This window comes from Rhinoderma darwinii, chromosome 5 (assembly GCF_050947455.1).
Source record: "Rhinoderma darwinii isolate aRhiDar2 chromosome 5, aRhiDar2.hap1, whole genome shotgun sequence".
Classification (NCBI taxonomy): Eukaryota; Metazoa; Chordata; class Amphibia; order Anura; family Rhinodermatidae; genus Rhinoderma; species Rhinoderma darwinii.
In genome coordinates, this window is record NC_134691.1 from 186,072,523 (window position 1) to 186,099,594 (window position 27,072).

At 39.2% G+C, this 27,072-nt stretch overlaps 2 protein-coding genes across 4 annotated transcripts in view; one reads left to right on the plus strand and one right to left on the minus strand.

Moving 5' to 3' along the window:
* Window positions 1-27,072, plus strand: part of CTNNAL1 (catenin alpha like 1) — a 223,378-nt gene that overhangs the window by 119,120 nt on the left and 77,186 nt on the right. For all 3 annotated transcript variants that reach the window (XM_075826781.1, XM_075826779.1, XM_075826780.1), the window contains exons 3-7: window positions 7,093-7,280; window positions 14,005-14,124; window positions 15,267-15,356; window positions 17,742-17,912; window positions 24,279-24,479. In XM_075826781.1, the coding sequence (XP_075682896.1) occupies window positions 7,093-7,280; window positions 14,005-14,124; window positions 15,267-15,356; window positions 17,742-17,912; window positions 24,279-24,479 (770 nt within the window). The remainder of the gene's footprint in view (window positions 1-7,092; window positions 7,281-14,004; window positions 14,125-15,266; window positions 15,357-17,741; window positions 17,913-24,278; window positions 24,480-27,072) is intronic.
* Window positions 1-27,072, minus strand: part of ABITRAM (actin binding transcription modulator) — a 159,078-nt gene that overhangs the window by 19,992 nt on the left and 112,014 nt on the right. The gene's annotated exons all lie outside the window — the stretch shown is intronic.

The following is a 27,072-nucleotide window of genomic DNA, read 5'->3' on the forward strand; positions in this document are numbered from 1 at the left end:
GGCTGAGCCAGTGATACGATCCAAGAATACAATTGTTAAGATCAAGAGGAATAGTAAAATTATATATAGTATTTAAAGAGAATCTGTCCCCTCCGAAACCCTTAAACTATAGTAAACTGTAAGTAGCTTATCTTTCTACTCTTATTTCCCCGCTGTAAAGTGGTCCAAGTAACAATCGGTGAACCGGCGGCAGGATCATGGGCTCCCAAGGATCATTAAAATATGAGGAAGGCTAGCCTGTCTGGTCCAATCCCACAGAAGAGTTACTGTATCACAAATTGCTGAAAAAAGTTAGTGCTGGCTATGATAGAAAGGTGTCTAAACACCGTGCATTGGAGCTTGCTGCGTATGCAACTGCGTAGCCACAGACCGGTCATTGTGTCCATGACCGTGGTCCACAGCCGTAAGGGCCTACAATCGGTACATGAGCAACAGAATTGGATCATGGAGCATTAGAAGAAAGTCGCCTGGTCTAGAGAGCCACATTTTTTATTTTTTTTTACTATAAGTGAACCACCGGGTGCATTTGTGTTGGTTACCTGGTGAAGAGATAGCACCTGGATGCATTTGGGAAGAAACAAGCTGGCAGGGAAACCATGGGTCCTGGCATTCATGTGGATGCTATTTTGACCACCGACCTAAACATTGTTGCAGACCAAATAAACCCCTTCATGACAACTCTATTCCCTAACCGCAATGTCCTCTTTTAACCGGAAAATGCGTCCTGCCACTTCAAAAATTGTTTAGGAATGGTTTAAGGAATGTGACAAAGTTCAAGGTGACCTAGTCTCCAAATTCCCCAGATCTCAATCTGTAGGATGTGCTGGGAAAAAAAAGTCCAATCCATGTCCCCACCTCGCAATTTACAGGACATAAAGGATCTGCTGCTAATGTCTTGGTGCCAGATGCTACAGTACACCTGCAAAGGTCTTGTGGAGTCAATGTCTCGATGGGTCAGAGCTGTTTTGGTGGCATGAGTGGGGCTTACACAATATTAGACAGGTGGTTTTATTCCGATTCATAGGCCTTTTACGGCGCTGAATCGGAATAAATAAACCATGTAGGGAGCCGTGTTTTAGCAGTAACACGTCCCACCTGTGTCCGATGGACTTTTATTCTATGTTGAAATAAAGCTCTTTTTATATTTTCCAAATGTGGATGTGCTGAGGATTTTCTTCCAAAAGCTGAGTATCAGTATTGATATCACCCGTTTAACCCCTCAGATGCGGCGCTCAATAGCGAGCGCCGCATCGGAGTTGTTTTGGAGAGATCCCTCTCATCCCACCAGCACCCGGAGATAAGATCGCTGGGTGTCGGTGTCTTCTATGGCAGCCGGGGGCCTAATAAAGGCCCCCACGTCTGCCTGTAGTGTATGCCTGCTAGGTCATGCCAGAGGCATGGCTTAGCAGATGCCTGTCCGTTTTACATGGACAGGCATAATACACTGCAATACAGTGTTGCAGTGTATTATAAATGCGATCGAACGATCGCATAGTGAAGTCCCCTAGTGGGACTAGTAAAAAAAGTAAAAATAACGTTTAATAAAGTTTAAAAAAAAAAAAAGTTACACATATTTGATATCGCCGCGTAACAACCCCAAATATAAAGTTATTACATCATTTAACCCGCACGGTGAACGTCGTAAAAAACAATGGAAAAATTGCTGTTTTCTTTGAATCCTGCCTTAAAATTTTTTGGGAAAAAAGTGATCTAAAAGTCGCATCTACTCCAAAATGGTACCAGTAAACACTACAATTCGTCCCACAAAAAAAAAATCCTTCATACAACTGCATCGGCGAAAAAATAGAAAAAGTTATGTCTCTTCAAATATGGAGACACAAAAACAAATAATTTTGAAAAAAGTGTGTTTACTGTGTAAAAGTAGTAAAACATAAAAAATCTATGTACATTTTGTGTTGTTGCAATCGCAACAACCCGCTGAATAAAGTTATTGTGTTCTCTATACCACACGGTAAACTGCGTAAATTTAGGACACACAAGTTTGGCGAAATTGCAGTTTTTTATATCATATATAAATCTGCTTAGCATCCCCTGCTCTAGCATTCTGCCTCGAGAGTGGATTTATTTCCAATGTCAAAGGTTCCCTTTAAGCCACCAAACCATCCTCTCGTGTCTTTTTTTTTTTTTTTCCTCTAGATCCGGAGAGCATATATTTATGGAAGGGAACCGGTCACCAGCATTTCACTTATTAAATCAGCAATACCTGGTGGAAGTGGGTGAAAACGGGCACGTGCGCTATCTCAGATGAGATTTCGGCATTCAGGGCGGGCCAGTACTTGGCGGTGGGCGGGCGTAAGAAGAGGAACGAACGAGACTGCTGGATTATTACCATAAAAGGCGCAAAATGTTTGCAGACCGTTATTTACGATCAGGGGAGGAGTTTAGAGGAGGGGATAACCGCAATGAACTTTTAACCGCAGCGGTCAGCGAGGGGTAAGTAGAGTTGAATAGGTGAAATGCTGGTGACCGGTTCCCTTTTAAGTTTTTTAAATCCGGCTTTATGCAAACGGTAAACAAGTATTTATGGTAGAGATGTTTTCTTCTTTATTTCTAAAACTAATCAGAAAAAAAAAATCTTAAAAACAACAAAACACTAAATTGTAATGCATGTTGTCTTCTTTTTATGGCGTAACGTAATGTACAAGGAGATCTGTTTACACTGTTCAGAGATTTCTTACTGCATTTTTTTTCATGGCGCTGTGTGTGAGTTGAAAATGAAGCATCTAATACATACAACACTGCTGGAAGTTAATATACTGAAGCTTCCTAGAGAGATCTTCCTACTTTATTCGGCAGAACGGGAAGCACAGGTATTCAGTGTTATAGGAACAATAGCGTACAGTGTAGGAATATACAATGATAGGGATTTTTGTCTGATTTTCAGAGCCTAATATACAGGTAAAAGAAATAATCCAAATCAAAGATATATTAAAAATATGAATCAAAACATCTAAATTTTGTCATTTTTTTTGTGAAAAAAAGGCAATGTCACTGGGTCAATTACCTTGTATTTTGTCAATCTTGTCATCCAAAATTGTGTAAATTAAAATATATGTAAATTAGACTAGGTGTGGCGACAATGCCTTACACATCATAAAATTGCCCAAAAGTACACTACAAATATTAGAGCTCCTAATAATGATCTTATACTGTATAGTTAGTTGCATGTGATGTATTTATTAAAGTGATACACCCCACCTTTACACCGAAAAGAAGAACTCCTGATTGGAAGACTAGACCTAGTCGCTAAATACATGAGAAAGTTTGAAGTTATGCAGCTTATATTCTATACGTACTGTCAACCGGTTTAAGGAGTAAAAAGAAGAATCGAGAGAAAACGTTTTAGGCCGAACTCCTATGCATGATTATATTGATGCATGACTTTCCACGTTTTCAGAAACTAAGAACTGAGCATATACTGATGGGCTATGTTCACACGGGGTCTTTTGCCGAGTTTATTGACGCGGAAACCGCGTCGCAAAACTCGGCAGAAACGGCCCGAGAACGCCTCCCATTGATTTCAATGGGAGGCGTCAGCGTCTTTTTCCCGCGAGCAGTAAAACTGCCTCGCGGGAAAAAGAAGCGACATGCCCTATCTTCGGGCGCTTCCGCCTCCGACCTCCCATTGACTTCAATGGGAGGCAGGAGAAAGCGTGTTTTATGCCCGCGGCGCTCAATGGCCGCGGGCGAAAAACGGCGCGATAATTGCTATTCACACGGAGTATTTTGGGGGAGGAATATCTGCCTCAAAATTCCGTTTGGAGCTTTGAGGCAGATATTCCTCCCCCAAAATACTCCGTGTGAACATAGCCTTACTGTCAAATGAATAAAGATGGCCATAGACTGACATAGATTTGGCTGCAATGTAGCATTTGTAGGCTCTGTTCACACTGACTTCATGGCTAAAATTATTACAGGCGTATAATATGCCTTGTGGCGAATTGTGTGTGACTTGTAATCGATCCGTCAGGTTTCTGAGGGGGTTTTACACAAAAAAATTAGTGACGCAAACTATGCTAGTCTGGCCATTGAACAATGAAATCCTGACAGGTTGGACCCTAACACTAATGTGAACACAGACTTGCTCAATTACTATGGTTGTAAAAAAAGGCACAGGTCCATCAAGTTCAAACACGGGAGAGAATGGTGACCTGGGCGAATGGAAAGACAGAAATTAGGCTACAGTCACACGAGCATATCAGATTCACATGCATGAATCTGGTCAGTGTGTTTTGCGAGGGGCATGCGTTATTGGACGTCATGTGTATTCAGAATCCTGACACTTCTGAATCTTTTCTGTGAGATTTGCAGCAAGGGAAACGAAATCTCGTTTATCTCCGAAATCTCGCGAGATTTCATTTCCCGTGCTAGAAATCTCAAAGAAAAGATTCAGAAGTGTCAGGATTCTGAATACACATGACGTCCAGGCTGGATGATCATGTGTATTCATTATCAGGACACTTGATTAATGTTAATCTCTGTTTATGTGGCTGCACATCGCTGCTGTGTAAATCAATGGAGATGAGTGTATGATGCTGACTGGTCACTGATTGGTCAGCGTCATACACGTAAACACGCCCAGTTAAAAACACAATACACGCCCAGTTGTCCATTTCAAAGCTCATTTGCATATATATAAAATAGCTCATAACTTGGCCAAAAATGAACGTTTTTATAAAAAAAAAACGTTACTGTTATCTACATTGCAGCGCCGATCACATGCAATAGGAGATAGGGATTTCAGAATCTGGTGACAAAGCCTCTATAAACCTTTTTTAACTTAACATACAAAAAGAAAAGACACTTAGGGAGTCCTTTATCATGTACATGACCCGGGCACGCAAACCTATAAAAGTGGCTAGAACAGGACAGACCTCGTGCAAGACCGAAGGATGGATAAATAGCACACACATAAAAGTATATCTCTCTATTTAGATATGACATGGGTCTGCCATGAACATATGGGTACAAAGTTTATGAACCCATAACATGAAGGCACCCATAATTTGTGCACATTTAATTCCTAGTGAGATAAAAAGTTGCCAGTGGAGTAATTGAAATAGACCAGCAAGATCATGTTGCCACCCCCTTCCTTTATTTTTTCTTATTTTCATTTATTTCACATAATTAACATTACCATTATAAATATGACGACGCAGCAACACTAAAATAAGTCATGACCATACAAAGCATATACATTATTTTCCCAACCAACAGACCCACCTCCTAGTGTGCGAAGAGGAAGCAAAAAGAAAGAAACTGACACTTTAAAGAGGCTCTGTCACCAGATTCTCAAATCCCTATCTCCTATTGCATGTGATCGGCGCTGCAATGTAGATAACAGTAACGTTTTTGTTTGTTTTTTAAAACGTTCATTTTTGGCCAAGTTATGAGCTATTTTATATATATGCAAATGAGCTTTGAAATGTACAACTGGGCGTTTATTGTGTTTTTAACTGGGCGTGGTTACGTGTATGACGCTGACCAATCAGTGACCAGTCAGCGTCATACACTCCTCTCCATTCATTTATACAGCAGCGATGTGCAGCCACATACACAGAGATTAACGTTAATCAAGTGTTCTGATCATGAATACACATTATCATCCAGCCTGGACGTCATGTGTATTCAGAATCCTGACACTTCTTCTTCACTTCTCTTTTCTTTGAGATTTCCAGCAAGGGAAACGACATCTCGTTTACCTCCGTAATCTCGCGAGATTACGTGTGGCTTGCTGGAATCTCCCAGAAAAGATTCAGAAGTGTCAGGATTCTGAATACACATGACGTCCAGGCTGGATTTCATGTGTATTCATTATCAGGACACTTGATTAACGTTAATCTCTGTTTATGTGGCTGCACATCGCTGCTGTGTAAATGAATGTAGCTGAGTGTATGATGCTGACTGGTCACTGATTGGTCAGCGTCATACACGTAAACACGCCCAGTTAAAAACACAATACACGCCCAGTTGGACATAACGGAAAAAAAACACCCAATTGTCCATTTCAAAGCTCATTTGCATATATATAAAATAGCTCATAACTTGGCCAAAAATGAACGTTTTTAAAAAAACAAAAAAACGTTACTGTTATCTACATTGCAGCGCCGATCACATGCAATAGGAGATAGGGATTTGAGAATCTGGTGACAGAGCCTCTTTAAATGATCAGAACCTGTCTCTCCCCCAGTCCATATGAGAAATCCAATGTTACCATTTACAAGAGAACCTTTCCATTTTTGTGTTTAACCTAAAGTGTGATCTTTCGTTTAGCATAACCTTATTTACCTGTCTCTTTCGTTCTATTACCCCCTGTGTAGAACTTGAGCACCAATGACGCAATATTATTAAACTGGATCGAAATAATAATTACAAAACCAAATTAAATGTCTTTTCAAAATAGTGTTCCTCAACAGATCCATATCTCCCAAAATACATAATGCTGGATTATCAGGAATCCCTATACCAAAAACATTTCCGATCCATAATAGTACCTCCGTCCAATACCTATGCAATTTTGGACAATTCTGGGCCTGCGTTAGTTAGCAAACATTTAATACGACTGGAATTATTGCTAAAATAACACTTATTTAGAAACTTTTATAAGAAAAAATAGGCAAGTGATAAGTAAAAAGAAAAATGTTTGATCCGATTTGGAATTCAGCTGCATTATGGAAAGGTCTTCTGCCATCTTCACTTTTCTGGTACCGCAACAATGGCGGCTGTGCTAATTTCCGTGGACTGAATAGGACTTTTGCATTGTTCTATAAAGTGCCTACGTGTATGTTTCCAATGTAATAAATGGCTTGGTACCGTGCGATAATTTTAACACTTTTGACTGGCATAACAGATGCGCTTGTGTTTAACTCTTTCTTAGGATCGAATGGTAAAAATCCCCTAACTGCTAGCTGTGGCTGGCAGCTGAGATGTTACTGGAGAATAGCATGCTGTACTGTTAAGATTACATTTATCCATTATACATTATTTTTACTATTCTCTGTGAATGTAATCCAATGAAATTGCTTTTGTAATTATTAATCCATAGATTGTATATGTCCTTTTATATTGCAGGTGAAACTATAGCACAGTTAACCGATATGAACATTGGAGAACATCATGACCCTGATGGGCGTGTTACGATTTTTACTGATAAGACTGGGGTTGTAAAAGCTGCTAGACTTCTACTTTCTTCAGTTACTAAGGTGCTGGTGTTGGCAGACAGGATTGTCGTTAAACAAATTATCACTTCCCGAAACAAGGTACTTAAGTTTCTTTTAATGGGCACAATCCATTTGCAGAAGACAGATGTGTTTTTGCAGCTTTTTCGATGACATCAGATTATATATTTTTTTTGTCTGCGAGTAAACAATCATTGCTGGCAAACAAGAAATTATCTTTTCACATTGGTGTTACTGCTCCCATGATAGCAAATTTTAATTGACACTTATATTATGAAAAAATCTGTGATATTGGAACTACCTACTTCTTAAAGTTCTGGTGTACTTCTATAAACGCCTTGGTGAGTGTGGTCCTCAATTTACCCCTATGTTCAGAGTAAAATCTAATCTTTTCATAATGCTGTATTGTAATGCTCTATATATATATATATATATATATAATATATATATATATATATTAGTCCTTCTCAATGAATTAGAATATCATCAAAAAGTTAATTTTATTTTGAATAATTCAATTCAAAGAGTCAAACTCCTATATTATATAGATTCATTACACTCAGAGTGATCTATTTCCAGCATTTTTTTCTTTTAAGGTTGATGATTATGGCTAACCATCAATGAAAACCCGATATTTAGTGTCTCTGAAAATTTGAATATTTGGTAAAATTTGAATATTGGGTATAGGTTGAAGATTGTAGACTCGTGGTGTGACACTCTAATCAGCTAATCAACATAAACACCTGCAAAGGTTTCCAAAGCCTTTAAAAGGACTGGTCTGTTGTTCAGTGGTCCACAGTCCTGTTTTCAGATGAAAGTAAATTTTTCATTTCATTGGGAAATCTTGGTCCCAAAGTCTGGAGGAAGAGTGGAGAGGCATCAATCCAAGTTGCTTGCGGTCCAGTGTGAAGATTCCACAGTCAGTGATGGTTTGGGGAGCCATGTCATCTGCTGGTGTTGGTCCACTGTGTTCTATCAAGTCCAGAGTCAGCGCAGCCGTCTACCAGGAAATTTTAGAGCACTTCACACTTCCCTCTGCTGACAAGCTTTATGGAGATGCTGATTTCATTTTCCAGCAGGACTGGGCACCTGCCCACACTGCCAAAAGTACCAATACCTGGTTTAATAACCACAGTATCACTGTGCTTGATTGGCCACCAAACTTGCCTGACCTGAACCCCATAGAGATTCTATGGTGTATTGTCAAGAGGAAGATGAGAGACACCAGACCCAACAATGTAGACGAGCTGAAGGGCGATATCAAAGCAACCTGGACTTCCATAACACCTCAGCAGTGTCACAGGCTGATCGCCTCCATGCCACGCCACATTGATGCAGTAATTCATGCAAAAGGAGCCCCAAACAAGTATTGAGGGCATATACTGTACATCCTTTTCAGTAGGCCAACATTTCCGTATTAAGTCATTTTTGAAATTGGGCTTATTTATTATTATAATTTTCTGAGATACTTAATTTTGATTAATTGTTGGCCATAATCGTCAACATTAAAAGAAAAATGCTGGAAATAGATCACTCTGTGTGTAATTAATCTATATAATATGAGTTTCACTTTTTGAATTGAATTACTGAAATAAAGTAACTTTTTGATGATCTAATTTATTGAGATGGACTAGTGTGTGTGTATTTGTGTATATGTGTGTTAATCTATAATATGGCCAATTAATCAAAATTCAGCGCAATTAATCGATATCATCTTGTGAATTTTGGTTTTATCAATTATTTTTTTCCGGTTTAAACTGTATCTGCATCTTCAGGACGCAGATACAGTTAAATTGAATGGTAGAGCAGGGCACCGTAAGGTCCCTGCTCTACCATTCACTATGTATGGCTGGATGTGAGGTAGTGACGCACAGACCTGAGGGGTCTCTTCCACTCGTCATTGGAACAGGGTTCGGTGAGTATGTATATTATTATTTTTATCAGGCACTATTGGGGGCAGCTGTGGGGGACTTTATACTGTGTGGGGTGCATATATGAGGGCAGCTATAGGGGCATTATACTGCGTGAAAGTCATTTATAGGGGCGTTATACTGTGTGGAGTACAGTTATGGGGGAATTATACTGTGTGGAGTACAGTTATGGGGACGTTATACTGTGTGGAGGGCAGTTATTGGGCATTATACTTTGTGGAGAGCAGTTATTGGGCATTATACTGTGTGGAGGACAGTTTTATAGGGGGCATTATACTGTGTGGAGGACCGTTATAGGGGGCATTATACTGTGTGGAGGACAGCTATGGGGCATTATACTGTGTGGAGGGCAGCTATGGGGCATTATACTGTGTGGAGGGCAGCTATAGTGGCATACTGTGTGGGGAGCACTATGGGGGCAATATGCTGTGTGGTGGCAGTGTTAGGGGGTATATTATATACAGTAGTATTCAACAGGCTCAGGGGATAAATATAAATTCAATGGTGTAGCATGCAAATTAGGGGGCGTGGCATGCAAAAGGGGTGTGGGCTAAATAATTGTTCAATAATCGTAATCGAGATGACATGTTCAATTAATTGTGATTTTGATCTAGGTCATGATTGCCCAGCCCTAATAAATATATATTCAGGATAGATAGGGTTTAAATATGATGCCGCAATATACCGGAGATGTTGGGGAATCTATAGAAACTTTTCATAAGAGTCCGCTGAATGCAAAATAATTGTGATCTACCATTACCCTCACTTATTCTAATCTTATAAATTGACAAACTTCCTCTGGAATTTATGGCGTTTCTCTTTATAGAATAGATAACCTAGTTCTTTCCTATTTTTCATGTGACATACATCACTGTTGACTAATAAATACTTGCTGAAGTCTCCTATATTACAACATTCACTAGAACGCCACGTGTCTAAAGCTTTCTCGTCTGTTCCATTGAGAATTGCAAGCAGGGATATCCCCTATAGCGTCCAGGCTTTACCCTATTGATTGTAACTGCTGGATACGCGGCACATATCACAGAAACCTTGTTCATCTAGATTGGATACTACTTTCATTACTGGATACAATTGATTCAGTCTGCCGTTATGCTTGTGGAATATTTCTAACAACCACATGATGTAAGAAAACATTGTTATTGCAAAATTTCTTCTATTTATTGAAGTGGTTGTAAGAGATGAATCGCTACTTCAACATAAATGAATAAAGTTTTATATTTATGTGCTACATATCCAATAAGAAGACATTCCATTATATATTGGGGCATGTACCCTAAATATTCAAGCGAAACGGAGCAAGTGTCCTTTAATGGATTGTGTTACAACTCCATATTTATTGGATAGAATTATTACTGTTTGATGTCTTAATGAATCAACAATAAACTTATTAATTTCTATTTTATTTCTATTGCATTTTAATGTGGGCACAGATTGTCCATCACTGTTTTTATTGTATTCTCATGTATTTCTATCAATATACAGTTGGTATTCATTTGCTATAGTTATGTTATTTCTTTAACTGCAAAAAACTGAAGCACTGATTTTTATCCACTGAAGGATAATTCCACTGTAAAGCTTCTGTGAGGTGAAGGCTACATAGTGACCCTCAGCACTGCATTGCGCCAGACCCATCTTTAAACGCGTAGTTTATTCGTGCAACAATGTTGGACCTTGTATGGTTGTATTGGTACTCATGACCTTCATACTATACACTAGGCTTAAAAACCCTAAGGCCTCGACTACAGTATTGATTCCGTCAAAACGGACTCCTTGCACAACTGAGACAAACGGAAACCATTGGCACCAAATCAGTCACCTTTTGTGTCGGTTTCCGTTTGTTTCAGTCAGGGTCCCGTTCTGGCGGGAAGCTCCGACCCTGACGCAGGCGTGAATGAAGCCTAAAATGTATAATTCTTTTAAATCCTGTTCATTTATTAGGTGTGTTGCCTACGGCAATTTTTTCATTTCATATTCCGGCTTTAACCGAGTCGATAGTCTCAAGTTTAGTGACCTATATTGCATATATTCTATGTATTTCTCTTTTGGTAAATAATTTTCTGGCACATACAAAGGGAAGTTAATTGCCCTCCTAGTCTCAGAAATTATATTCAGCCTACTGCAGTCTATTCAGATCTGTATTGGGTGCTGTGTCTCCGCCCATATTCCCACCTTAGACGTACTGAAAACAGAGTTTTCGGGGGCAGGAAATGGTCTAAGGCAGGGGTACTCTACTACTTTTTGTAAAGGTCCACTTACCTGGATTTTCCATCAAGAGAAGGTCTGAGCTGAACACCAACTAGGGTTAAAACAAGTCCCTCCTTCCCTGCCCGCTGACTCATCTTCGTGTCGGGATGAGTTCGGAAGCCACACAGCCTAGAGAGACCACTGCTCCCCTCTTGGTCCGGATATCAGGGATCTGTGGTCCGTGGTCCATATTTGGACTGCGGTCCACCAGTTGAGTACCCCTGGTCTAAGGTATGGCATCTCATGGAGTATGATGTTACATTTTTAACAACAAAATCACTGGTGTATATTGCCGTATGAAAATGTATGGATGTCCCAATAGGATTGCATGGATCCATGTGATAAGGATTACAGATATGGTTGCGAGAAGCACTCATTTATCTTTTTTTTATTTTACTTGTGTATAGAGTGGAATTCTTTAATGGATAGATATTCAAACTTTATAGTCCTAGGTAACATATTACAGTCCTCCATCATGATTAGTATTTGGGGAGTGAATATCAATGAAATCTATATCAGATAGTTTGAGCATGACATACGAGTAGTTTAAAGGAACCTTTTAAACTCCTTATCCCTCCTCACATAATCAATGTAGATCTTTCTGAAACATCGTTCAGACTCTTATACTATACGTCACACGATACACTGGCAGACAGGTCACTTTTCATACCTGGCAATTTAATTGAGTATGGTGACTCTGTTTCCCGACTTACTATGGTAAGGTTAAAAATTTATTACTTGCCGGTAAATGATAGTATTCTGGTATGAGCTTTGCATGGATACATATATATATATACAGTGAAGGAAATAAGTATTTGATCCCTTGCTGATTTTGTAAGTTTGCCCACTGTCAAAGACATGAACAGTCTAGAATTTTTAGGCTAGGTTAATTTTACCAGTGAAAGAGAGATTATATATATATAAAAAAAATAAAAATAAACAGAAAATCACATAGTCAAAATGATATATATTTATTTGCATTGTGCACAGAGAAATAAGTATTTGATCCCCTACCAACCATTAAGAGTTCAGCCTCCTCCAGACCAGTTACACGCTCCAAATCAACTTGGTGCCTGCATTAAAGACAGCTGTCTTAAATGGTCACCTGTATAATAGACTCCTGTCCACAGACTCAATTAATCAGTCTGACTCTAACCTCTACAACATGGGCAACACCAAAGAGCTTTCTAAGGATGTCCGGGACAAGATCATAGACCTGAACAAGGCTGGAATGGGCTACAAAACCATAAGTAAGACGCTGGGTGAGAAGGAGACAACTGTTGGTGCAATAGTAAGAAAATGGAAGACATACAAAATGACTGTCAATCGACATCTATCTGGGGCTCCATGCAAAATCTTACCTCGTGGGGTATCCTTGATCCTGAGTAAGGTGAGAGCTCAGCCGAAAACTACACGGGGGGGAACTTGTTAATGATCTCAAGGCAGCTGGGACCACAGTCGCCAAGAAAACCATTGGTAACACATTACGCCGTAATGGATTAAAATCCTGCAGTGCCCGCAAGGTCCCCCTGCTCAAGAAGGCACATGTACAGGCCCGTCTGAAGTTTGCAAATGAACATCTGGATGATTCTGAGAGTGATTGGGAGAAGGTGCTGTGGTCAGATGAGACTAAAATTGAGCTCTTTGGCATTAACTCAACTCGCCGTGTTTGGAGGAAGAGAAATGCTGCCTATGACCCGAAGAACACCGTCCCCACTGTCAAGCATGGAGGTGGAAACATTATGTTTTGGGGGTGTTTCTCTGCTAAGGGCACAGGACTACTTCACCGCATCAATGGGAGAATGGATGGAGCTATGTACCGTCAAATCCTGAGTGACAACCTCCTTCCCTCCACCAGGACATTAAAAATGGCTCGTGGCTGGGTCTTCCAGCATGACAATGACCCGAAACATACAGCCAAGGCAACAAAGGAGTGGCTCAAAAAGAAGCACATTAAGGTCATGGAGTGGCCAGTCTCCAGACCTTAATCCCATAGAAAACTTATGGAGGGAGCTGAAGATCCGAGTTGCCAAGTGACAGCCTCGAAATCTTAATGATTTACAGATGATCTGCAAAGAGGATTGGGCCAAAATTCCATCTAACATGTGTGCAAACCTCATCATCAACTACAAAAAACGTCTGACTGCTGTGCTTGCCAACAAGGGTTTTGCCACCAAGTATTAAGTCTTGTTTGCCAAAGGGATCAAATACTTATTTATCTGTGCACAATGCAAATAAATATATATAATTTTGACTGTGATTTTCTGTTTTGTTTTTTTTAAAATATAATCTATCTCTCACTGGTAAAATTAACCTAGCCTAAAAATTCTAGACTGTTCATGTCTTTGACAGTGGACAAACTTACGAAATCAGCAAGGGATCAAATACTTATTTCCTTCACTGTGTGTATGTGTGTATGTATATATATATAGATAGATAGATATGTTCATCTGTGTATAAAAGTCTGTTCATGAGGAGGTAAAATTAATGATAATGAAGTTTATTTAGTAAAACTTTGGTCGCCACAAACTTCAGAAGTTGGCATACTATAGAAATGTAGACTATTTTAGTATAAAATAAATAAAAAAAATCTACATCTTTTCTTCCAGGTCCTTTCAACTATGGAGCATCTTGAAAAAGTCAGCAGCTTTCAAGAATTTGTTCAGATATTCAGTCAGTTTGGGAATGAAATGGTGGAATTCGCCCACCTTACTGGAGATAGGCAAAATGTATGTATAATATTGTTTGCATATGATGTGTGTTCATGGTTAAAGGCCATCAGAGAATTTAATTTTACACGCAAATATTATTTAAATTTTTTTATAAAAATGTCACTTTGTGTGTTTGTTTACTGCTTCCATGTTAGGAATTTTAAATTGTGACACATTTTGAAGAAATGACTATATAGGAGCTGCTGTGTACTGTATTCAGAGTAAAATGTAATCTTTTTATAAATTTATAGGTTCATAATCCAATTTCTCTACAGAAAAGATAATGAAGTTCATTTAATTTGCACATTGCTAAAGGTTACCATTTCTGCACTGTACCTTTTTACCTTTTTTTTTTTCCTTTTCTTGCTATAAGATGGTGCTCGGTTTGCTTTCTATGCTATAAATAGGATAACTGCCATGTCCCGAGACTCCCATGAAACACAGAACGTGTTAGACGGGTGAATCGAATGAGATCGTTCATGATATTCCATACTTTAGTGCCACTGCCAGCCTCCGTAGAGGAATTTCTGTTATAATCCTATTCGGTTTCTAGGCCAAGGATCAATGCAATTTCTCCTGTACCTTTTTGTCTGGATTGCTATACACAATATTCATTAGAACCTTAAGGGCGTTCTCCCGTAATATATGCATTGATGGCAAATTAAATATATATATTCTATCAATATCCGATTGGTTGGTGTCCAATCGCTGTGACTTCAACCAATCGGATATTAATGACACAGCTAATCGTTATGATTTCAATGCTTAATAACCCATTGAGGACGCAGCCTAATTCGGGCCTTCAGGATAACGCAAATTTTTTGTGCTTTCATCGCCGCATTCCCAGAGCCATAACTTTATTTTCCCATCTTCATAGGATTGTTTTGTTTAAGAAGAATCTGCCAGCTCTGCTAAAATGTCTTATCTGCCATTTGGGCTAATAGTACAGCGGACCTGTTCCTATGATAGTCTCTTATATAGGACAGCATATAGTGGTGACCGATCCACTGTTTATTATGGGACAAACATATTGTACTATTTTTTTTTAAATGTATGCAATATAGTTTTCTGTACAGTAACTTCAACTGTAAAAACTCTTCAAATGTAATATATTATCAAGTCAAAAAAATAAATGCTCCTAATAAAATTAATTTTTCAAGGACTTGAAGAGTGAGAAGAAGAAAGCGAGTATGGCTGCTGCGAGAGCGGTGCTAGAGAAATGTACCATGATGCTGCTCACCGCTTCCAAGGTAAGAGAACGGATTCAATATATATATATATATATATATAGTTGTTGTGTTTTATTATAAAGATTTAACAAATACAAAAATACAGGGCAAAGTTATTTTTGACAGCTCAAGGGAACAACGTGTATAGCATTTAGTTACAAATAAGATGTCATTTTGTATATACAATATCTATTGAACGTTATGTCCAGCCTCTCAATGGATAATTCAGCAGAAGAGCTTATTTAATATTGATATACCCCTAGTAAGATATAATGGTTGTCCAAATAACTATCTGCTTTTGACATGGCAGGTATCTACAGATCTTTGCTTTTAAAATGCTAATCATTCCTTGACCCCTTCCCACCGCAGCCCATTTTCCGTTTTTCATTTTTGTTTTTTCCTCCCCACCTTCCAAAAGCCATAATGTCTTTATTTTTCCATCGATAAAGTACCATCAGGGCTTGATTTTTGCGGGAAGAGTTGTAGAGCAACATTTATTTTGCCATATAATGTGCTAGGAAATGGGAAAAAATGTATTTGTGGGGTAGAAAATGAAAAAAACAGCGATTCCTCCATGGTTTTTTGCGCGCCGTTTTTACAGAATTCACTGTGCAATTAAACTAACATGTTAACTTTATTCTGTGGGTCAATATGATTACGGCGATACCAAATATGTATAGTTTTTTCTATATTTTACTACTTCAAGTATAAAGTGTAAAAAAGAAAATTTATTTTGTGTCGCCATAACTTTTAATTTTTTTGTCAATTGGTATGAGGGCTTATTTTTTGCGGGATAAGCTTTCGTTTTTAATAATACCATTTTGGTGTACATGCGACGTTTTGATCACTTTTTATTTCATTTTTTGTGGGAGATGAGGTGACCAAAAAATAGAGATTCTGGCGCTTACATTTTTTTTTTTTTTTTTTTTTTTTTACGACGTTCACCGTGCGGTTTAAATAATGATATATTGTAAGGGTTCAGATTTTTACGGTCGCAGTGATACCAATTATGTTTATTTTATTTTTATTTTTTTACTATGCTTTACTATGCTTTACTATGGGAAAAGGGGGGTTTTTGGAACTTTTAATTTTTTAATTTTTACATAAAAAAAAACGCTTTATATAACTCATAACGCTTGCGCGATATACTGCAATACTAATGTATTGCAGTATATCGTGATTCTGACAGGCATCTATTATGCCCTGCCGGAGGCCCCCAGGAAACCATTGCAACCATCGCTCCCCCCCCCCCCCCCGCGCGATTGCGTTGCGGGGGGCACGATGAGCTGTTTGAGGGGGTCGTCCCCCTCTTTCTAAAGATTTAAATGCTGCGTTTGCTATTGACCGCAGCATTTAACTAGTTAAACGAGCGGTATTGCGCTCGAGCGTGATGCTGCTCATTACTCTGAAGTGTCGGCTGTAACAAACAGCCGACACCGGCATCGTATGGAGCGGGTTCACTCCGTGAGCCCGCTCCATACTTCCGCCTACCCGACTTTGGCGTATGGTTACGTCAAATGTCGGGAAGGGGTTAAAGTGAGTTTTTGCCTTGCACCATTTTACAGTTTATATATCAATCTAATCTAAATATTTGGCAAAAACCGCCACCGACTAATAAACTGCCTCAAAAACGCCACAAACCAAAACGTTGTATACAGTGCATTGGAGATTTTCCTTGTATGTAATGATCAAACGCTTTTACAATGTTCATGTGTCCATACCCAGCCTACACTGCAACACTTTACTCCGTCTGCCATAGAGGTTAAGTTTTGGCTTCTCAGGGCAGCAGGGTAACTACAATCATGAGAGGGTGTTATAGTCTAAGATTACTTTTGTTACACCGGTGGTATAATGCATATTCAGTTTAATCATAAACTACATGAAGTATAAAAAAAAAAACATTACATTCATCCGCTTCTTTGCATTTCTTGTGCATACATGTCCTTCCAATTCACGATTTAAAAATAAAAACAAAACCTGATTGCACCAAGACAATCTAGCTTTTCCACAGCTTGAAGGCTATGTTTGCAGTGTTCGCAATGTACTTTTAATGTATACACTGGAAGAACGTATTTCCATTAAACAAATGCCTCTGATGGATGCCATACAATGACAACCATCACCTAAAGGCTCCCATGTAAAAAGACAAAACAGAACCAAGGGGTATACGTTATTTTGTGGAATGCCTCTGGATATTCTATCTGGCAAGAAAAAAAAAAAATATACTGACCTATACCTCCTCGGTGGAGGGCAGAAGTACATTCTTGGCCTCCGTATTGTAAATGAGGGCCTATGGATATGTTCAACATACACGCTGGGAGCTTTCCTGGCATATAAGTTACATGTACACTGCAGATGCATTATGAACCCATCCTTACATGTACGCTTTTTTTTTTATTTTTTCAGACTTGTCTAAGGCATCCTGATTGTGAGTCCGCACGAATTAATAAAGAAGGAGTCTTCCAAAGAATGAGAGTGGCATTAAAGCAGGTCATTGAAATTGTGACTGACTCACGACCTATTGGAGACCCTGAAATTGCCCCAATCAGTATATACACCGGAATTAGAGAATTTAAGGTGAGAGAATGACATTTTAAATTATAATTTCTTCACAGATTTTGTGGGTTCATCATTCAAAATTTGGGATAGTCCTAAATTTGTTAAAGAGCAGATACTAAACAAGTTAGTCAAGTGATAGTCAGTCAGAGTTCATTACCTATATAAATATATATATTTTCCTATTACTCAATTCTCTATTCAGTTTGGGCAACTAACTTTACAAAAGTGACAACCGGATCCCTTCCATACAATACGGTAGGTTACTTTTGCAGTAGCTTTTTCACAATTGATGAACAACTGTCGCATTTGCAGCCTGTACTGTTAAGGAACTCCGACTTCCTCTTCATTTTTAAGGCTCATTTACACCAGATAATAGGTCAAATTTGAGCGCTAATGGGCGAGCGTGCACAATAAATGCTTAATGTAAATATGTGAAACGACTGAACAAATAGCGGTAAAACGCTTGTTAAATGTGTGAAAAATAATTTCTGTGGACATAAAAAATAATGATTTGTTATGTCATTGGGGTATGTAAAGCGTTGTTCACATCTGAGTTCATCATTGTTCTGCTCTGTCATAGGAACAGAACAACGAAATTGACGGGATGGACACCAACTGCACCTGATAGACCCTATTGACTTATAATGGAGTCCGTCGGGTTCCATCTTGGCGTTTATCGGAAAGAATAGTACTGCATGCTGCACTATTTTCTCCGTCAAATGTGAAGGAATCTGCGACGGAGACTTTAATGCAGATGTGAACAAAGCATAAACATGGATCGTTTGATCAATAGAAGTTGTAAAATTATTAGGCTGAAAATTCTGTTTGGAAAATTGAGGCAGATTTTCATCTGCCTGAACGCCGTTTGCCGCATTTTTCGCTGCGTTTTTCGCTCGCGCCCTTGGAGTGCAACGGGCAAAAACGCCGCAAAATATGATATTGATGTCAGAGGTGTAAATGCCCGAATATAGGGCATGTCGCTTCTTTTTACCTCGAGCGTTTTTTACCGCTTGCGGTAAACAAACGCGTCCGCCTCCCATTGAAATAAATGGGAGCCACTATCGGCCGTTTTTTGGCGCGGTTTCCGTGTCAAACGTGTCAAAAATCTCAGTGTGAACAGGGCCTTAGAGCTAGTAGTACTCCACCAAGTATCTTGTAATATACTACAGGTCATTTCAGTGAAGAATTTGATTAAGCGACCAAGCGATGAATTTAGAACCATGTTTAAGCTGGTAACGTTTCATGTAACTGCTGCTACGTAGATTGTTTATAGGGTTTGTATTGGCGATCGCTAATACTAGTATCTTCTGATGTAAATGAGCCTTTAGAAGCTAATTTAATTAGAAAACGGAAATCAATATGGTGTCACTGTTGCAAAATGCCATTCTCACTGCAAGGAAAAAAAGACCCTTATTAAATAGTGTGTTTAATCTTCTAAAGTGATATTATATTTTGTTTATTATTTCTCCTTCATCGCATGTCCTTTTTGTGGTAGCAGTGTTAATATTGTGCTTGCTCGGGGGAAGGTCAGACCTCTAACACATTAGGATACGTTGGTAACAGTGAAGGTCACCGGTCAGGATGTCCAGGCACAGACGAGATAGGGTATTGATGCTACCATGGCAATCGCAATATTTAACCCCTTAACGACCGCCCACCGTCTTTTGACGTCGGGCGGTGCAGGTACGCCTTTTGGCGTCGCTGTAGTAGAGTGGGTTTAACGGCAGCCTGGTCAAGTCTGCACTAAAAACCGGCTGTATGTAACAGGTCCGGTTCTTAGTGCAGCCATCAGGACCTGCCGATTTCGTCGTAACAGCATGTGACCGCTGTGACAGCCAATCAGAGCGGTCACATGCTGTTACTGTGTACAGAGCCGCCGGGAGTGTCTAAATGACAGCTCCTGCTCTAAGAACGAGCTGTTGCTAGCAGCTCTGTTCTTAGAGCAGTGATCAGGAGCCATTAGTATTGGTTCCTGATCTTTTTTGTGTTCACTATGATATCCAATCATAGTGATCACTACTGTAGAATAAAAGTAAAACATGTATCTGTTTCTCCTCACTCTGTTCTAGCTGTGGAGAGAAACAGATACAAGTGTGTCAGTGTCCCCTACACAAAATCACTTGTTCCTCACATAGTTTCAAAAAAAAAATTTAATTTTTTCAGTATTTTATAGTATATACATATATATAAATATATTTACTGTATATACTAAGAATCGTACTATAAACGACTTTCTTTTTAGGGTACGCTGTTAGACGGCGTGTACGCTGTTAGACGGCGTAGGGTGCTGTTCTGGGCTTAGGTTTACAGTTTGTGTTAGGCGTAGGGTTTAGGTTTAGGTTTAAAAAAAATCTAAAAAAAAAAAAAAGTTTAATTCCTTTAGTGTGATTAGTTGATAAAAAAATTGAAACCGCTAGTTACGTTTATTATTTGCGGTTTAGACTGTATAATCATTATGGCTGCCAAAAGATACAGCGTTGAGGAAGCCTATCAGATGCTATTCTCCGATACGGATTCTGCATCTGAAGTTGAGCTTTTTCTTGAAAGCGACAGCGAAAGTGTCGCTTCAAGGGATTCTACGGATATGAGACCCAGCACCAGTGATATGGGAGACGGCGCAGTTGCCACAACGTCCGTTCAAAGTGCAGCCCCTGATATTGCGCAACCCCAACAAACAATTTAGTGTGGGAACCCACGAGTTTATTTTCTCCCACCATAAATGACTTTATTGCTACTCCTGGCATAAGTCCCAATGTCAGTAATTTTTCACCACTAAATTATTTTAATATTTTTATTACGGACCAAGTTTTGGAACATTTTGTGCATGAAACAAATTTGTATACCAGGCAGTACATTGCCAATAAGCCTTCGTCACCTTATGCCAGGTTGTGGAATCCCACAAATGCAACGGAAATAAAAAAAATTCTGGGCCTCACCCTTAACATGGGAATTATAAAAAAAACCTCTATTAGGTCATATTGGGCATCAAGCCTATACATGCCACTCCCATTTTTTCTGGCATTATGTCACGCAGCAGGTATGAAATACTTATGCGATTTCTCCACTTTAGTGACAACCTACAGGCACCCCCTTCCAGCGACAGAAGCCGTGACCGGCTGTATAAATTAAGGCCTTTGCTAATTTTTCTTAATTCCTCCTTTTTAGGAGCATATACCCCTGAACAAAATTTAGCAGTGGATGAATCGCTAATGAATTTCAAAGGGCGTCTCTCATTCCGCCAATTCATACCCTCAAAAAGTGCAAAATACGGGGTAAAGATCTACAAATTATGTGAAAGCACTACTGGCTACACATGTGCATTTAAGATCTACGAGGGTAAAGACAGTGAATTCAATCCACCAGGGTGCCCTCCAAATATTGGTACCACTGGTAAGATTCTGTGGGATTTAATTGGCCCTTTCCTACACAAGGGGTATCATGTATACACGGACAGTTTTTATACCAGTGTGCCATTGTTTAGCGCCCTTCATTGTGCCAACACCGGAGCCTGTGGCACAATACGCAGGAATCGCAAAGGTTTCCCACGTCAACTTGTGGATAAAAAACTACCAAAGGGGGAGTCATGCACTTTTCAAATCTATATGATCAGCACTGTCCATTCAAGTGCAACAGCAACTGTTAGAGAACGTGGGGCCTCTGCAGATAGACAAAAGCCTGTGTGTGTCATCAACCATCAACTATAATAAATTCATGGGTGGGGTAGATTTGTGCGACCAGATGTTACAACCTTATCTGGTTAAAAGGAAAACCAGAACGTGGTATAAGAAAGTGGCAATATACCTCATCCAGGTTGCGATGCACAATGCATTTGTCCTGTACAAAAAATCAGCGGGCAGGGCGACATTCTTTGAATTTCAGGAGAAAGTGATTGAAGATCTCCTATTTCAATCTGCAGACCAGAGAGTAGTCCATGAGTCAGAGGATGTACACCGACTTGTTGAAAAACATTTTTTACACCCCATCCCTTCAACATCTAACCAAAAATACCCAAAAAACGGTGTCGGGTCTGCAGCAAACGAGGACAGCGAAGTGAGTCACGATATTATTGTTCTGCTTGTCCTTCCAACCCTGGTCTATGCATAAGTCCCTGTTTTGTCCTTATCAATACACTATGGGCTTTATTACAGTTTTGTTCGGGTTTTTGGTGGACCTCTTACACCCGACAATACTTCTAGAAATAGCGACATTAATTTGGGGAGTAGTGGTCCTTTACTGTATCTATACATACGGTGTGGGACACTGCCCCTTTATATATTCTACAGGTGATTGGTTGTTTTGTGCACATGGCGGTTCCTACCTTGCCGGGCAGGGGCTTGTTATGGTGTACCGCGTCACTTAGCACATTCGTCCCTTATATAGGGATTGATAGAGCTAAAGAGACGTTGTATGACCAGTCACTTTGAATAATAAAGTTATTCCAGCCCTACAAATTTTCTTTCATCCTGTGAACATGCTCTAGTTTTCCACATAGCTGGATACATTCTTCCTCCTTTTTTTTGGGATATATTGCCTTTTTCCGCCAACAGTTTAATACATTTTCCCCACTCTATCTTACTATAATATCAGAGCGGGTTGATATACATAATGTCTATGGACTGACATGATTGGCTGCTTTCTTAGCACGACATAGTCATAGGGTGTAGAAACTGTTAGGGACATATATTTCTCAATCTAGAAAAGTAGAATCCTCCCATTTTCAAGCAAAATGTGTGTCCTGAAAGCCTCCGGGTGCTCCCTTCCTTTTGGGTCCTGCCGTGTGTCCAGGAAACGCATTAGGGCCACAATGGGGATATTTTTGAACACAGGAGAAACAGGGTGATACATTTTCTGGTGCATTTCCTTATTCTCATGTCCTCTGTACAAAAAATCTGACCTTAAAATGACACATTTGTGAAAAAATGTGAAATAAAATTTTCTTTCCACCTGCTTTGCATTACTTCCTGCGAAAACTGTGGGGTCAAAATACTTAGTACACAACTAGATGAATACCTTAGTTTTCAAAATGGGGTCATTTATTGGGAGTTTCTATCTTTTTGGCAGCTCAATGCCTCTATAAATGTGTAATGGGACCTGAAACATTTTCAAGCAAAACGTGTCCTGAAAGTCTTCGGGTGCTCCCTCCCTTTCGGGCCCTGCCGTGTGTCCAGGCAACGCATTAGGGCCACAATGGGGGCATTTTTGAAAACAGGAGAAACAGGGTGATAGATTTTGGGGTGTGTTTCTTCATTCTCATGGTCACTTTACAAAGAAATCGGTCTTCAAAGTGATACTTTTATATAAAAAGTGTTTGTTTTTTTTATTTCACCTGCTATGCATTAAATTTAGCAAAAAACTGTGGGGTCAAAATACTTACAACACCCCTTAATAAATACCCTAAGGGGTGTAGTTTTCAAAATGGTGTCACTTGTGGGGGTTTCCACCATTCTGACACCTATGAGCCTCTGAAAACCTGGCTTGGTGCAGGAAAACAAAATGTACTTCAAAATGTATAAAATTATTACTAAACTTGTAAGTCTCCTAAATTGCTCCAAAAAAAATTATTTTTTTCAAAAGTGCTGCCAAAATAGAGTAAAGCGATGGAAATATATATTTAATAAAAAAATTGTACAGTATGTGTGTACATATGTGACATATTGCAGTTAAAAATAGGGAAAAATGATAATTTTTACAAAATTTCTTCCATTTTTCTATTTTTTAATTAATTTCCGCAAATCGTATCAGTCTACTTTTACCACTAAAATAAAGTACAACATGTGACGAAAAAACAATGTCAGAATTACTTGGATATTCAAAACTTTCACAGAGTTATTCTCTGATAAAGTCAGACATACCAGATTTGACATATCTGGCTTGGTCATTAAGGTCTTTTCAGGCCCGGTCATTAAGGGGTTAAATGAAGAGATCAGGAGAAAGAGAGAAAAGATAAACGAAGTGTCATTATATTAGACAATACTCCAAACCAAAGCGTTGTATGTAGTGCATTGGAGATTTTTCTATAGACTTTAATGTAACATCTGGCCGCATTTAAAACGCAGCAAAATGCTGTGTGTGGATCCAGCCTAAAGGGTAATTCCCAGTTTATGAAGTGATGGTACAGGACTAGGCTATGCCATCACTGTTTTGATTGTGGGGTTCCGACCTCTGAGACCTCCACCGATTCTGAGAGAGGTTTCGTGTACTGCGTCCCCTGCACAGAGCTGCTCCCGGCTACCATTGAAATGAAGTAAAGTACTGCAGTATATGGTTTTTCATTTATAACTAGAGGTATACTTTATTGTACAATTTGTTAAGGTTTCCTCTGTATTGGAAAAGACAACTGGAATTTGTATTCTTACTATGTCTTGCTCGATTTTTCTCTTCTAGGTTAAAGTTGAAGGACTTCGAGAGAACCTGTATTTCCTCTCGAAGGAGAATCTTTCCGCTATGTTAGAAGTCATCTTGGAGCATACAGAGGACTTCACAGACTCTGCTTATACCAGCCATGAGAATAGAGAACGCATTCTGGAATTGTCTAACCAAGCCAAGATGGAGCTAGAACAGCTGGTTTCAGTGTGGATGCAAGCTGTAAGAGCTTTTTAGCAAAGTAATTCTTTTTATATTCTGGAAAATCCTCTTTCTACCTGATCTCTACTGTTTTTCACATATTGAAAATGTTGTATATGTTGTGGGACTGTAAGGCAAGGCACAGCACTTATCTCCTATGGTAAGCGCAGGGTAATAGAATTTGACCTAAAGGCAATTTTACCCCAAATTTTTCATTTTCTAGTTGATTTAATTGTATCCTTGGGTTATCTGTGCAGCTGTTTTACTGTAGGTCAAGCATTGATCAGATATACTTCATAGTACATTAAAGGGGTATTCCAAACTCAGACAGTTATGACATATCTACAGGATATGTCATAAATGTCCAATAGGTTCTAGTCTGAGTGGGACCCACATCTATCTCCAGGGTTCACCTGACCTCCGTCCTGCCTAATGAGGCAGCCAGTCAAAACTGGGACCCACATCTATCGTACATTAAAGAGGCTCTGTCACCAGATTATAAGTGCCCTATCTCCTACATAATCTGATAGGCGCTGTAATGTAGATAACAGCAGTGGTTTTTATTTTGAAAAACAATCATTTTTGAGCAAGTTATGAGCTAGTTTAGATTTATGCTAATGAGTTTCTCAATGGACAACTGGGCGTGGTTTTTACTTTTTACCAACTGGGTGTTGTACAGAGGAGTGTATGAGGCTGGCCAATCAGTGACTAATCAGCATCATACACTTCTCATTGTTCCAGCCCAGCATGATCCACAGCACAGTGTGATTGTGCAGTGACAGAAGTAAGCACGCCCAGTTGCTAAAAACACAATACACGCCCAATTGGAAATAAGAGTAAACACGCCCAGTTGTCCATTACAAAGGCTCATTTGCATAAATATAAAATTGCTCATAACTTAGCCAAAAAAAAACAAAAAACTTTACTGTTATCTACATTGCAGCGCCGATCTCATACAATAGGAGTTAGGGATTTGATAATCTGGTGACAGAGCCTCTTTAATGGCATATCCTGTGGATGTGCGATAAATACCCATTTAAGGCTGGGTTCCCACAGTGCAGATGTGCTGCAGGTTTTGCATGCATTTTGTAAGCCAAAACTAGAATTGGATCCTGGAGAGCAGACTTATAAGGCCTTCCTTTATATAGTTCTTCTGTTTCGGTTCCGTTCCTGGTGTTGGCTTAAAAAACTCACGAAAAATCTGCAGGAAATCTGCACTGTGGGAACCCAGTCTAAATTAAATAGAACTGAGCTGCAATTCCAGGCACAACTAATGAAAACAAGTGTTACTATTTCTGGGGGAAAAAAAAGCAGGCTTTTTTTTCTAATCTCATAAAACGGCTTTAACATTTTCAAAATTATTTTTCATGCACTTATTCACACGCATTACACGCAAGATATACCAAAACATTGCATCAGAACCATGTGGCATTACAGTTTTATGGGGATGTTACATATTCTCCTACTCCATTTCCATTTTAATATTTGCCCACCTTTTATGGGAAGTTGCCACTTGTGTAACATTCGTAACTGTGCCTAAGCCAAATTGCCTTTTTTCTTTTCTGACGTTCAATGTTTTGGAAGTGAAAATCTCGACGTCTGCCAATATTTTACGAAGAGCAGTCATTTGATTTCTAAAGATGGAAATACAGGACACAAATATTTGCAGAGCAGTATGAACCGTTTTACAGTTTGATTCTGTTTCCTATCATCCGCTGGTTTAAATAATACATTTATGCTTTATACATCTAAAATGACATGGCGATGCAATCACAAATGGGTGAGAATTCACATCACGAGAATAAGTGATTCTCATGAGAAAATATTCTTCTATTTCATCTGATATTTTAGGCTTTGAAAAGCTCCATTCTACATAACTCCGCAAGCGTCACACTTTATTATCACCAATATGTTCATTTATTTAACTGATGTGACGTACATTTATATTAGATAATGTTACTGTTCGGTGTCCTTTCATGGTCTCATAATGCAATGCTGTCTGACTTGTAGAGGACTTTTACAGAAGAAAGTTTAGCCTTGCTCCATTGTCCTGACTTTGCTATATGAGTATGTCGTTGTTTTCATAGCTTAGTGGTTCAGTACAGTTTGCTCATCCTGGCATCAATCAAGGGTGACCAGTTCTATTACCATATAAAAGCTATTTGGTTGCTAGCATGAAACAAGTTATGGTCTATGACACTTTACTAGCAGATTGCAAGCCCATCATCATAATGTGCATTAGCCATAACAATAGACCAAGGCACATAGAAGCACATTTGGGAAATGCAATACTTCGAATAGTACTTCAAAATGCCAATCTCCTATGTTATAATGTTGTCTTGTTTTCTTTGAGAATGCTGTATGTTTAGCAATTTGGCATGTAAAAATATTATCTTTGTGATGGAGACATTTTATTCTCTAATCAATGGGGGAAATTCAGTCAAAAGGAGGCAGGTCTCACCAGCAGGTGCCCCTTAGTTGTGGGTGAGGCTCAGCGGGGAAGGCAGTTTTCACAGTAGCGCTTATAAGCTGCACACTCCCTTAGGGCCTGTTCACATCACCGTTCATTTCCGTTCCGGGGTTCCGTCGGGTGAACCCCGCAACGGAAAGTGAA